General features: G+C 44.3%; 1 protein-coding gene across 1 annotated transcript in view; it reads left to right on the top strand.

The window, feature by feature from the left end:
- LOC112553322 (zinc finger protein ZFPM2-like) overlaps positions 1–15,298 on the top strand; it is a 34,961-nt gene that overhangs the window by 8,425 nt on the left and 11,238 nt on the right. The window contains exons 2-3 of the mRNA XM_025220453.1: positions 4,971–5,015; positions 14,890–15,248. Coding sequence (XP_025076238.1) covers positions 4,971–5,015; positions 14,890–15,248 — 404 coding nt within the window. The remainder of the gene's footprint in view (positions 1–4,970; positions 5,016–14,889; positions 15,249–15,298) is intronic.

Raw genomic sequence — 15,298 nt, 5'->3', positions numbered from 1 at the left:
TTTGTCTGTCGTGAATTCAATTCACTAAAACTGATAACAGCGATTGCATCGGGCTTCAACTTACCCTTCAGATAGTGGTCAGTTGTATGCAGGGTTTGCACCCGCTCTCCTTAGATACGCCATCTTTTTGGCGCTTACTTTTCAAACTTATCTGAGCCAGCCAACAGGGGATCCGGCATTACCGAAAAATCCTGCCTCCTATTCGAATCCCGTTTCTTTCGAGGAGAAAAAGCCCTCTGGATTCATATCAAATTTTCTTATTTTGGGAAAAGAATGTTATAGTCGAGAAAATTCTTAGGAAAAGATCTCGTTTATGTCTGCCCAAGAACGGGCTTTATCGCCGCCATCTGCAGGAATCTATAGGAGCTCCTTTATCTTCAGTCCAAGCATACCTTCCAGCATTTCTCTTCCGCCAGTCGCTCTCGCCTCAGCTGCAGGCGGACGTGGTGAGACATCAGTTGCTGTGAACTGCATGTCGATAAATAAAATAGGAATGATTCATCATTACACCACCTAATGCTGCTCACGTCACTGATACGAGAAAGCGAAAAAACATAATACACATAAATCGGCGATGGGAAAGTCGAGAAATCTGGCGAAGCACCAACGGCCACTCCCGTTGTCATGGCGCGTGTGACGTAAGCCTCCTTAGAGACAGCAACGATAATTATCTGACCATCGCGAGTCATGACAGTGACAATTTGCACTGTCGGTAAGATAGCCTCACTCTCTCACACACACACGTGCGCTAGAGCGAGCGAACTCACACAGATGTACATGCAAGAACTTATCTCCCTCTATAACAGTCGCATCCTGATACAAGCATGACGTCCGTTTTTTTTAATTTTTTATTTATTTATTTTTATTTTTTTTATCCTGTTCTTATATTTCATCTTCTGAGATTTTTTCTAAGCTACGGTTGAGCTATAGGTCTCGTCTGGTTTGAATCGGAACAACGCTCCACCTCCAAACCCACGGCTGGGCTATAGGGCTGGAATGGGGAGAACTGAAGCCTCCACGCTGCGCCGGGGCATGCTACGTTTCCAGTTCCCACGTGCACGCAGGTGTAATCAGCGGGTGCTCGCTTGGGAGACAATGCAGGAGTTGCTCGTTGTCTTGAAAGACTGTTTACGGCGGAGGTGTTTGGCATTAGCTTTGACTGCTTCCAGGCCTCTTTGTTCACCAGACACCGAGGCTGGGCCACATCGCTGGAAACACAGTCGCCGCTTTCTGCTAAGACCGTGCAGACCGTTAACAGATAATGGTTTCAGATTCTGGGGTTCTTGGGGGCACCGTGCACACCGAAGACTACAGCCAATGTTTGGTATTCATTTTATTTTTCTTAGATCTGTTTCATTGAAAATATCGCTCGAAAAGTTTCCAGACTGGTCCGTGGACTCAGAAGGGGGAGATAAGGTGTGCTTTCGGAACGAATCAGCAGTGTGTCTTATCGCGCCTGGCCACGTTTTCCCCGGCCAGCCGCCGGTGATAACATCATCTCGTATTTTCCAATTCTATATGAAAGCCGGATGATAAGAAGGGGCTGGTCTGGCCTGACAATGATAGGTTTTGTTTGAATTAATCCATTAGAAGCGATGGCGGGGGCGATAGGGGACGATAAAAGTGCGGATAAGCCGTCCCGTTGTCGCTTTGTCGACGCTGCGTGTAATTAGACCGACCAAAGCCGTTGGATCTGCGAGGGGGAGATAATCACGCATGATTTGGAGCCCAAATATGATCAATACGGAGAAGTAGAGGGTCCCGCACCAGGTCTCTGGCAGATAGGGCGTGATAAATGATCTATCTCGCGCGAGCGACTCTGCGACTCTCGCCGGCATCGGTAGGGCGAGATAAAACACGAGGCCAGCCCGAGAAGCCCGCCAGTGATTGTGGCCACCTCTATCAGCGCCATCTATAACTCGTGCGCGGCGCATAGGCGGGCTTATCTCGCCCAACCAAATGGGGTTCAAATGCAAAGTTTGACAACCCGCTCTTTGTCGAGCGGGGTCCCTTCCAGCTATCTCGTAGGTGCCCAGAAGTAGGACCACATCGTACTTCCCCAACATGCCATCGTCACTTCATACACCAGACCGAGGACCACACAGCATCCCGGTCAGTGGTTGGTCTCCGAGCTGGGGTGTTTTTTTCCTTCAGTCTTATTGACAAGTTTCGATCCTTTGCCGTTGGAGACAACGGATCCCGTCAGAAAGTTTCGTGTTTGGGGATTTTTTTTTCTTTTTCAAATTGTGAACCTCAGTGCCGATAAGATTAATTGGTAAATCATGTCTCCTGACTTTTCTCACCCTCGTGAATGCTTGTAGACAGACCTTTCGGTGCAGCGTCGTGTTTTCCAAGATTTCCCAGTAGGATTACGATGATATTTTAATGTCAGAAAAAGAAAGACAGAAAAAAAAGTCATGGGAGGCGAAAGCAGCACCTACAGAAAGTTTTCTTATCTACGACATCAGTCGAACTTTTCTCCTTCTCCATTTTGGTTAGGAAAGTGACATAACTGCATTTTGTACTTGAGAATGAGAATGCGTGCGTGTGTTTGCTTGTGTGTGTGTGTGTGCACATGCATGTATGAGAGATAGAGAGAGCAGGGTGAGTGGTTGTCTGTGTGTGGGAGTGAGTGAGCGAGTCAGGGTGAGCACCGCACACGCTGCATTGTTTTGCGGGGAGCAAACAAAGGCGGGCGGTGACATCAGGTGACGAAGGGTAGAGGGGGGATCTTTTATCTAAACCTCGCACACTCTTGGAAAGGTAAACTACCCGGATCTCTCCAGATTTATCTCCTCCTGGCGATGCTACAAAAGCTCATTTAAATAATTAATACTAGTAAAAAAAAAAAGTAAAGGCGACAAAAGATTCGTGTTACTGTCTTGGGGCTCTCCTTATATGGAAGGGCGCGCTGTTGGGGTCACGAGCCTGGGACAGCAAGGTGGCAGTTCCGGAACAGCTTTCCTCGTCTTCGTTACACACAACCTCTCCTGCTTCTTTGAGAGACTCATTTTTATGACTCTTTCTTTCCTCCCCACGCAAATTATCCTCTTTTTTTTATTTTAATCGCATACTTGGGTTTCCTCCCACCCACCCTCAACCCCGTAATCACCAATAGTTTGAAATAGCATTGTTTCCGCCTAGCTTCTTGGATCGCATCGGGAGGACTGCTTGCAATGCCTTCATGGACCAGGTCTTGGTGACAACGACCAACTGATGCTCCGGTGAGCACTCCGGAATCGCAGCGCCATCTGCTGGTCCATGTTGTGAACGCTGACCGAGTGATCTTTAGTTTTGAATAGAACCACCGATACGGCCATTGTCTTATCGTCTGGGGCTTTTTGTTTAAGCATCAATTAGGGCCAGATGGAATTTGTCGTGACAATTATCAGTCGTTATCGAGGTCGGAGACGAGGCAGTCTGGGAGGAGTCCCTCAATTGTGATAAGATTGCTACATGCCATGAACCCTGCACAGTTCCCTTCTTCCCCACCCTCGCCCACCTCCTCCCTACCCGCTTCTTTCTGATTTACTTTCCCCACCCCCATCCCGTTAGTCAAGCCCTCCCTGTTCCTCTGTCCAAGGCGGGCAGACAAAGATCCGCTAGGTGTGCCAGACAGCGAGGACACCGCATCAAAGGTCATCCCTGACACTCGATGGAGGAGACAGACAAATATGCACAAACAGCCAGCCCAGTGTGTCTTTGTCGAGGGCCCCCCGTGATACCGATATTATTCTCCACTCCACTGAGCTCCCCACGCGCCCTCCATCAGCTATAACCAGCACAATGCAGCGTTCTTCTAGATTGGTGCTTAGTGAATGAGTAGTCAACATCTACATGTAAGCAGTAGTGTGTTTTATGTTTTGGAGGAACAGATGGATGGGAGGATGGCAGTGTGTTTCTTCTCTTTCTGAATCTTTGTATCAAACCGCTTTTCTGCAGTTTCACTCCAAGATATGATTTATGTTAACCGGAAACAAACTACCAATTAACCAATACACACCTTTCCCTTTAATTTTCTTTGAGATTTAAACTGTCATTTTATTTACAATCTGCTTTGTTCAAAACACGCGTCTCAATAATAACAACAACAACAGCAACACAAAGGCAGCGGGAAGGAGGAGACATTAAAAATTAAGTGTTGTTTAGTTTCTATTCTTGGATTTTTTTATTATTAAGTTTTAAGCCTCTGTTCAATATTAAACAAACAATAAATTTAAAGACACATGTTTTCTGTTTCACAATGCCGATACTACAATTTCAATTGTTTCTTATCTACAATGATAACATTTATTACAGTATCTGTAGATGCAGTTGTAGAGAACACTCACATTTCTGGCAGCAGGTTACAAAGCCAGTGTCTCGTTGTCTCCACCCGGTCTACACCAACATTTAGTTTTCCACAGGAAAAAAAAACAACAACAACAACGATACCTTAGGATGAGTACTGACCAATGGACACCCATGAAGTTTATAAAGTTAATATTGTTAGTGGGAAGCGATTTTTGTATGTTCATTTATGGAAGCATACATGTGGAGTATGGAAAATGAGGATCATAGCATGCGAGTCCAAACTTTCCTTCCTGATGGACTTTGGCTTGTCTGCGCCTGCGTCTTTCGTGGATTTTGGATCCATGAGAGAAATGGTCATCGCTGTACTTATCATCGCTGTCACAGTGTTACCATGGACAGTCATGTATAACTTTCAGTCGCCCCCATCCCTGTCCTACCCTCCTCCCAGCCCAACATTCCCGTGATTTTTAAAGAGAATACAGTTTGTGTGGGATTAAAGAAACTTGACCAAAGTACCTCCAGCAAGAAAACCAAACAAAAACAAAATCTATTGAAATGGGTGAGTGTAATATTATTGGTTTAAGAGTCAAAGATAAACATGATCTTTACTATGTAAATAATAGTAATTTCTGTTCCATCTCGTGGTCAGGCACTTAAATGTTGGGTTTGTTTTTCAGCGCCACTGGGACCATTGGACGGAGGCAGCTCTGGCCAAGATGCAGGTATGTTAAGAATTGTGGATGTTTATTAAAGTTTAATTCCTCCCCTCCCCAACCCAGGAAAAAAAACTGGGATCGAAAAGTCAGACCTTAATTTAAATGAGGGGTTTCGAGGGAGAGAGTATTTTTGCGAGGGGTAGACAAACATACAGTGTGTGAGGTTCAAGTGCTGGACTTGCTACTTCAGTACCAACTGTAACCATCTCTTGTTTGTTGCTTAAAGAGTACAGCATCTTTCTTTGAAAAGAAAAAACCCACCTGCAAACAGAACTATAACCGTTGCCCCTTTTGTCCGTTATACTGTGATGTATCAGTGAAACGTGCGGAGGGAGCCTGCAAGGACAATTCTCTATCTTGATTTTTTTTTTTTTGTGGTCATGTGGAGAGATAGCGTTGTCATGTTGTCATTATTGGAAATGACATCTCATAATCTCATATTGCACCAGAAATCTCGCGTGTCCACGACCGCTGGAGTCAGCGAAAGCATGACAACTTTGTGTGAGACATGGGATGGTTGGCTATCTCTGGCTACCTAGTTGTCACACACTTAATCCGATTCCTTTGAAACCGAGAGAACCTGTCACACGCAAGCATGTTTAAGGATTTCCCTAGCAACCCTCAGGTAACCCCGAGGGTTTTGTTGGTCTGGTGACGAGTTTTGTAAATAGGTCGCACAGCCGTCAGGCAACGCCTGCGCAAGTGCGAGGCTCGAGTTATCTCCTCAGTCTGGCAACATTTCTTACACAAAAAATTCAGGCAGGTGGCGATTGCAATCGTGATTGCTGCCTCCCATTGGACGCATGAAAACATTGTGCGATATTAGATACTGAGATTGGATGCGAGATGAAAATGAAATAAAAACTGTGCCTTGGTTGAACTTGTGAACGGGTAGAGGGAACTTCCAACATTAGTCAAGACTGGTTGCTGAACCAGTTAGCGGAAGAAGGGGTCTAGAGGTGAAAACGACTTTTCTCGGGTATAGAACAAACCAGAACATAGGTATTAATTGCACAGAGCGATCAGAGACACTGAAGTCGATGTAGATTAATGGATGAAGCAGAAAGCAGTCCCCTCTCAAGTTTGAAAACTTCACTTGTATATTTCTTTGGTGTTACAGAATGGTGATGATGTCGATGGTAATGGTCGTGGTGGTAGGGCTGGTTCTTATGGTGATGGATATAACAGTTTAGTTTGTCTGTAGAGGCGGCACTTTTTTTATTGCAGATATAGAACTTTGTTCTACAGATTCCTCTGTAATGATTCACGTGGTTTACTAGCGACCACAAAAAAATTCCAGTTTTTAGGCTCCAAACCTGGATTTGAAATTTTCTGTCTCAAGTGCTTATCAGACTTTCATTAGAACACACGCGCAACATGTTTCTTGCTTCAATGCACGGAAAGGCCACTTTGGGCTTTTAATCTTCCGCTGGCTTGGACTGGTTATCTTCCTTTATGATGATGATCAAGTCTTCTCAGTATTCGCGATAGAGCACCAGTCGTCTTTTTTTTTCAAAAAAAAAAAAAAAAGTTTAAAAATTAGGTTAGCTATAACTGACTGAACGGACGAGAAGGCATCAATGCTTTGCTCTGATGACTGGGGGGCTGAATGTTGCAAAAATTGTCCACACCAAAGTCTTTGGGAGGTTGCCTTTGGGTTCAGCTCCCTGACGACCTGAAAGACCCTCACGAATCTACAGCAATGGCTTTTGGTGCTGGTTTCACTGCTCCTCAAAGAAATTTGATACAGATTGTCCTTAGTAGGCTGTGTGGTCGTTATCAATGTCATCTACTTAAAACGATTTTTCTGAACTACCACTAAAGCAGTCGACCATGTAAACAGATAATTTATTTTACTTATTTTCTTGACCTGTATGCTGGTCAGCCTTGTTGGTGATCGGTTGGTGGTGAGAGTTGGATGAATACAGCGGTTAACAAGACTTGCCATAGAGGATTTTATTTATTTATTAGCGGTGATAAGCAAGTCCTGCGCGTAAACGTGTGCCACGGGCAGAGAAAAAACAACTTTGCCCGAGACGAGATATAAACCCAGGACACCCAAGACTCTTTATTACTGGACAAACACTTAGACGAACGTTTAACCAAGTTTGGCGAGGTCTTTAATGTAACGGCCATGTAAAAACTTCTCCAGACATTGACCAACATTCGTCAGTTTTTGTCCGGTTGCAAAGGGTCTTAAAGAATTATACTGTGGAATATGTGACTAACTTCGGCACATTTGGTTTGTGAAGGAAAGCGCACTTCCTCTTTTTTTTTTTGCCATAAAGAACATTTTGCTTCTCTTTGATCCTATAGGAAAATGAGATTTTTTTATAAGTGCGAACAAAATTGCACCTCCATTTAATGAGGAAGTGTGAACATTAGCTTCATTAATGAGATTTGCATTTTTTGTGTAGTATTATAGTTGGACTCTGAAAGCAAATATTCATCTAATCTGTTAAACCCCTTGATATACAGCTGTGACTGACTGAGTAGTTCGGTGGTTCATGACCCGTTCAGGACTGAAGCCCGAGCATTCCTCCTCAGGTCATAACCGTGTTTGCACTCATGTCGGCGATGAAGAGGTGAGAGAAAGGAGAGGACCTCATCAAAGGCTCTTCTCCTACTTGACCCGTCTTTCCCGATCCCAGGTCACCAACGTGCCAATCCCTCCTAGATACGACCTTTAGGTTGTCCCCAACTGGTCAGTCAAGCAAACCGACGATTAGTCACGTGACCGCCATGAATACAAGCCAGAAGTTGCCGACTTGTTCTTTTTACGGCGAAGATGCACTACAATGCAACTTAATTTTTTTCCAGAGGGTAATGAGGAAGCTGCTTACCACTTAGGGCAGACCTGGGCAAAGGCCGGCCAGCGGGCCGGAGTCCGGCCTCCTGTCTCTGACCGGCCCACCCGCCAGAATATATATATACTATATATTAATATATACAGTATTGGGTAAAAACTGAGTTAGTTTTATTAGTCCGGCCCTCTAAAACCATCCCAATTTCTCATGCGGCCCCTTGGGAAAATTAATTGCCCACCCCTGACTTAGGGTGATGACCACATGATAAATATTAATTACCACACAATGGACGATGCATCACATAACAAAAATGATGCAGTAGACAAAAAAATAATTTCGTTCATAACAACCATGGATATAAAAAAAAAAAAAACAACACGCAGACGGTACAGGTGAGCCGACACCTTGGCCTAACATTTCATGAATGGAAGACAGGACCTGATGAATATAGTTTTGTTAATATTTTCCGTTATATTCTTTTGTTTTTTCATACTATCTCCCTTTTTTCGATGTCTGAATCGACATCCTTTTACTTTTTTATTGGTCACTCTGAATCGAAATAAATAATAGTGCTCTTAAGAATCGCTGATGAGAATATATTGGTTATTATTTATTTATTTTTTTTTATCGAAAGTGAGAACACGAACAAAAACGCGTTATCTATATAATCCAGACAAATCACTAAATTGATGCTCAGTTTTTAAGTGTTGCCTACCCTAGAACTGTGTAATGTCGGGTAGGCTGAAAAAATGTCGTGTAATATCGGATAGTTAAAGCTCCATTACCGGGCCCTCTATCTCTCCACCCCACCCCATCCCATCCTCCTTCGATCGTCCCGGAGAAAGAGAGGAAGCAACTGTATTCTCTTTATATGTCCGTGCAAGCTGAGGGCTAAACATCACAAAATGATTCTGTTGTTCCTGGATATTTTTAATGATGGAATCAACACGTAGCCAACCGCCTGTAGCAAAGGTGGTGGTGGTGGTGGTGGTGGTGATGGTGAGGGGTTAGGGGGGTTAGGAGCCTGCAGCCTGCGACTAGTGGTTGGCTGGGGACCAGGGAGGAGGGGGAGGTGGTTACCTGTGATAAAGGTGTTTTATGCGTGCGTGCGGATAAGAATCAGTCTGGCGTGCTGCCCTATCTGTGGGGCGATAGTGCAGTCAAGCACACCTCCACACACCTCGGCGGCCGGGCAGCCCGCTATCACTCGGAAAGGACGCGCTATCTCACAGTTACTCCATACTATCTCTGGTTGCTGGGTCCGAACGATCGCGCCCACCATCAGGCCCTTCGCGTTTTGTGGCCACCGATATGGCGCGGACTATTTTCAGTGGATTTCAAATTTATGACATGTATGCTGAAGGTGTTCCTCTACTCTTCGCCGCCTGTCGGAGGTGAGCACCGGGGAGGGGGGGATGTATGGAAAATGGAAACCCCGCCACAATCAGCTTCCCCCACCCCAATACACTTGCCCCCCTCTACCTCATTGCAAGCGATAAGCCCCCCCTCGGGTAGATAAAGCGGTGGGGCCCAGCCCGTCCCGCACGATAAGATAGCCCCCACAAATGTTATGACTGTTGGGCCCGAGCTAGGCCTCGCCCACTCTTACTGCTGGCCTCGTTTGCTCCAGTTAAATTAAATGGCAAAGGACAATAGAAAGTTGCCTGATGCTGGATCAAGTGTCTGCTGCGATAAGGGACACTCTCCCTTGTTAGCATGTACACTACTTGAAGGTTTTCTTGCCGGACCGATAACGCTCGGTCTGTCTGACTGTGCCGGGCTTTCCCTGATAAGGTTCAAAGCTGTCCTCGGTAGTGGTCCACCTCGCCGACGGGTGGAGGAGGGGTTTGTGTGTGTGTAGGGGAGATGGGTGGGTGGAGAGAACCAACAAACTTTTGTGGTGGAAAATATGACCCTAACGATAGTACTTCACTCCTTGTGGTGTTGTACAACCAGGGTGGCCTCAGCTCCCTTGTAGTTATTCTGCTCTGTGTCGCAGGTGACGAGGGTTTGGGTGTAAAAACTGATCACCCATCCATACCCATTCTTTCTGTGTGTCATGCAGTCTTCTATTGCGAAATAATGAAGTTCGCGCCTTTATAGTCTCATTCTTTGTTTTAATCTTTCTTTTCATCATTCTTTTCTTTCCTTTTCTTTAACTACGATTATTTATGTCTTATTTTTGTTTCCTTATTTTTCTTTACATCATTTTTTTTTTCTTTCTTTCTTGAAGACCTTTACACAACTCGTTACCCGCACGGAACTGCTGTGCTCCATCCCACTAACAGACATCCAGCACACCAAAGTTCGTCCACACTAACCATGACCACACCGCCTTCCAGATTAGCGCAAACCCGATTGCGAGGAACACGACCAAAAACAAAATACAGATAGCAGATGGCTTTTAGGGTCCAGAGCGAGTGGCTTTTAAGATGCAGGCGATAGACAATGTTATCGATGAGTGCAGTGTCCCATTGAATGGTTTATCGCGGTGAAGATCAAGGCACGGCCACGCAGCCTGTCCTCGTCTTGCGCAGGCTGTGTCACTGATACTACCGACCCAGCGAAATAATAATAATAAAAAGTTCGTCTTCATTTTTTTTGTGAATCAGAAAAAGTTTGTGTCTGTGGTTTTTGTTTTTTGTTTTTTTTTTAATGGAAGTGCGATCGTGGAAATGAGAACTTGAAGAGCTGAAACTGGACTCAAAAGGTCTGTACGAAGCGTTTTTGTTGATGTTGATGATGATGATGTGTGTGAGTTTGTGGAAAAGTGGAGATAGGGTTGAAACTCCATAGACATCCTCATCTGCTTTCCATATCTTCCCACAGATTTATACATTTTAAGGGGGACTGGTGTTGTTGGTACTTTCACCTAAGGAAACAGGAGTTTCATTGTACGAATAAATCAGTTTTAGGAAAACATGTTCAACATTATGAAATTATACACTCGCCGTGTTCAGGTCCGTGCTATTTCCGCCATTTTAATGTCCATAGTTCATTTCAAACTGCTGGAGACATGAGTACATGTTCACTCAGACCCCCGTCCCTTTAATTCGTCTGCTCTTGAAATAATATGAATTATATTATTATAGAATACGGGTAAGATTACCGCCGTTCTTCCTTTTTTGTTGTGGATTTTTTTTATGAAGCCTTTTTTCTCGCCTTCCGTAAGACAAACACAAGCACACATGCAGAAAATAGGAAAATTTTCCTTCTTTCTTTTTCTTTCTTTTGATTTGATGAATTATTTCCAAGCCGAAGATTATATACCCCGTATACAATTTTTTTTAAAAAGAAAAGATTGAATCAGTAGCTGTGTCTTATTATTATTATTTCTTGTTGTTGATGCTGTTATTGTTGTCGATTATCCTGAAAGAAATGGCGTGCAGCATGCTACAGCTGTGACATCAGCAATAAAAGCGGAAATGAAGGAAGAATGCGGCCACAGCAATGTGTGTCAGGACCAGTCGAGGGACGTGCTGCCAACGTCTCGGAAGCTCACCACCGACTCGGCAGTTAGCAAACTGTAGAGCGCAGACGACAATGTCTGGGGGCTGGTGCACTTAGCTGGATGCTGAAAGCCTCATCAAAGTTTAGTTGTTGACTGCTGTACCTAGGGTATCTATCCACCTGGCGTGGCTTGGCCGCCTGGTTCCTTTCACGATCGACAGTTTTGCTAAACGATGCATGCAGGCCCTGCATGACTGAGTGAGACATATTTTCATTATTTATTTTTGTTTATTATTTTTATTTCACTGCAGTGCTCAATGCAGGAGAAACCGTTTGAGACAGGGCTCGGGAATGCGTGACGGCAGTTAGTGTGTCTCCGCATCAATGCTTCTGTGGCAACGACTGTGATGTGGTCACGATCAGTTTACAGCAGATGTTGAAATTAAAGCCTTGAGTTTTTTTTTTTTAATTACAAAAGATGGAGGAAATATTCATCCTAGACTAGACGGAAGCCACTATCTTGAAATGTGAGAGGTGGGTGGCTGCTTGTGTCTAGATTCCCCACCCGACCTCACCCACCCTACTCTCTCCTCACACACACCCCTCGTGCTTCATACATTCAAAGTTATCAGACGGCTGGAGTTTCTTGCAACGTACAGCAAACCACGTGCGTCCTCTCGGGGTTCCTGTAACCGCCTTACAGCCTACCCCCATGCGGGTATCTTTTGATCCTCCTCTCTGATTGCGGGGAAATGTTCTCCGCGACCTCCCATCGGGTGCACGAGGCTTGTCGTCCCACCGGAGAGTTGTCATTCTTGTTTCTTAGTCGCTGATCGTCGAGACTGACGTAAGGCCGTGACGTCAAAGCCCTCACACGCAATAATAGTTCCTACGTCATTACTTAGCCTCATAGCACATTAGTGGCTGTGAGTGATATAGCCTACTAGCCTAGGTTGTCACTGCAGGACGCCAATGGACGAGGTGTGAGCATCACAGCCACACTTACGGTGATGATAATGATAATAATAATAATAATAATAATAATAATAATAATAAGTGAACGATTTTTATAGGTATTCTGTATCCTCGACGTTTCATCTGCAATGATCTCCATGCTGCTGTCTTCATCCTTCATCATCATCATCATTTGATTATCATCTTTGCATCCCACTATTTGCAATTTTTATTTCTTCCTTTGCTTCTGTCTTCCGATACTACCACAGAGGATTTAAGACCGAGTCATTTGCTTTCTGGAGGTTTGTTGTCCCATCTTGCGTTGAGAAACTAAATGTCTAAAAAACGGTTAAGAAAAGTTGAAATAAATAGTTCTTCCGTCTGAATGCATAAAATGATAGAAATGTGTATTAAAGCATAACAAAGTCATCCTGAATTGCGCTAACCCACCTCAAAAAGAAAATAAAAGGTAGCTTCCTACTTTGACAGCCGTTGTCTTCCCTCTCCAAACGACACGCATGATTGAACACCGTATGCATTCTCAGAAGTCTGTGCTTCTCAGGTAGACCTGGTCAAGCACCTATCGATATGCAAAACGGCTCGATGGAGGGCGTTATCAAGATTTGCCTGGAGTTATTACCTTACAAAAACTGTCAGTGGTCTTGCACCTGCTGGTGTCTCGTTACATGTGACGTATCCGTCGCCTTCGTTTATAAACCGGATCGGCCTCGGATTCACTACCACGAGACTTATCTTGATGGAGCTTTGTTGACAGGAAAGATTAAAATGCATGGCAGCGGATCGTAAAGCCAGTTTTTAAAAAAGAACAGAACAGAAAGCAGGCAACATGACACAGCGATGTGCCACATAAATCACGATGATAATTCATTTCGAATTGCCTACACCACGCTCTGTCCTTGTTGTGTGTTATATCAGGGTTAGTATCTAACCAAACAGACATTTCGTATGCATAGGTTTAGCATTCGTATGAACTGTCTAGGGCCTGTAATCATGGCTAGGATCTCCGTTGTCGGGTTCTTAATGAAAGCACTATCTGGCCAGACTGCAGGCACATGAGACCAAAAGAAAGATAAGCTGCTACATAGTCCGGGGGTAGGGGGATGGGGAGGGAGCTGAGGTGGGACACGATGTCGTACAGTGGACCGATATTATACTGTGCTGTGTTTTGACACAGACCAGTCAGGTTATGGCTGAAACTCTTATCAAAATGTCACCAGCGATTCCATCTTAATGACCAGCCAATTCTGCCCGTAGATATAATGTGTTGCACAATAGAAGCTCTCACTCCGTTGACGAGAAATCGCAGCTATCGCCATACTGCAGAAACCGTTTGTACACACAGACATATACAGAACTAAAGAACAGAAGCAAGAGAGACAAAGAGAGACTGAGCCTTTCTTTTTTAATGGCTAAGATTTAGGTTTGATCACTTTTCTATCGATCCGTATCTACAGACCTTTACTGTGACTGTTATTATATTAGAATATACGTGTGCGGTCATGTAGCCAACACAAAACCTCAAATATATAAAAGACTGGAGCACAAAAGTAGTCACTACACGTCCACAATCAAGGCTGCTACTCCGCAACATAAATAGATAAATAAATATTTGACAAAGAGCTCTTGAAGCGATACAGGGAAGATGAAGACAAAGGGAAGAAAGTGCCCCAGAGAAATGTGAAGATTGCTGAGACGTTATGAAATATGGCGGACACATTTGTGTTATCACTCATCACCTCCAACAGCACCCACTCCATCTACACACCCCTCCACTCACCCACCCACAGCTTAACAGCTTCTGAAAAAAAAAGTTTTCGTAGTCATCATTTTTTGGATATGTCTTCTGACCATTTTTCTTTCTATATTTGAATAAATCCTTCGCTGCAGAAAAGGTCTTTCATCAAGGACAATTCTGTCACTGGCTGTCTGATTGATTCTGAGGCAGGTACCTGAAAATAAAATGTTAGCTAGCTAAAGAATAGCTTGCCACGCACCAATAATCAAGATGGAAGACGCATACCTCTTCTTTGGATGGCACTTCACCATGATGACATTGCTTACAAAGAAAGTAATATTTTTGTTTTGATATTTTTTTTTGAGACAAGTCTGCATTGTGGACTGTGGTGTCATGTATGGGGATCAGTGTCACATATGAGGATTAAAGAAGTACAGAAGTTAAAATATTTCAAGCTAATGGCTGATATCATTACAAGATCCTAATTCCCTAAATCTGAGCAATTACCCGCTTTATATCTTTCCTTCATACTGTGTTAATCTATAAAAGCCTTCAATTCTGACATGCGCAGAAAGAGGTCACATCCTTTGTAGTCATGTAACAGTATAGATATGTTTGCAACAACAAATGGGAGAACCAGGAGTATACACTGTATTAGGTTTACCCATCTTATACAACACCTCTATGTCGATGGTTTGGGTGGTTTGGTTTATTTAGTAGGAAAGTGCTTCTACCTTGAGGTAATTTCGCATTTTGGGGAGAGATAGGGGGACCGGAGTACCCGGACGAAAACTCCCGATGCTTAGCCCATACAGACGAGATTTGAACCCTGAGTTTCTAACTGTGGGTCTTTTGCAATACTTCTAGACCTCATCTGCTAATTCTAGACGACGTGTTTATTTTCTTTGTCCAGATGTCAAGGAGGAAGCATTGTCTGACCAAGGTGAAACACAAGAAGATGAAATGAAGGTGGAGCTCTTCACATCACGCGGATCGCCTTGCTCATCAGTGGACTCCCCAGACCACATCGATGTGGTCAGCAATGGGCGATCTCCCCCAGGATCGCCGTCACCTCTGACCTCCCCAAAGTCACTCCGCCATCAGGCTGTGCGACCAGTGTCGTCGCTCCAGCAGATAAAGGTAGAAAAAGAGAAGCATGCAAACACTCACGAAGGTCAGCCAGCCACCAGTCCGCAGCCCTCGGATGGGCAGTCAGTGACACAGGGACTCATCAGACATTTGCAGCTTCCCAGCGATGTTCTCTACCTCAAGGTAAGTAGATGCATCAATGAGTGCCAAAGAAGAATTTGATCCTCTGCAGA

The sequence above is a fragment of the Pomacea canaliculata genome, linkage group LG12, assembly GCF_003073045.1.
Source record: "Pomacea canaliculata isolate SZHN2017 linkage group LG12, ASM307304v1, whole genome shotgun sequence".
NCBI lineage: Eukaryota > Metazoa > Mollusca > Gastropoda > Architaenioglossa > Ampullariidae > Pomacea > Pomacea canaliculata.
The sequence above is the reverse complement of the archived record's forward strand: the minus strand, read 5'-3'. Positions and strand labels throughout refer to the sequence as shown.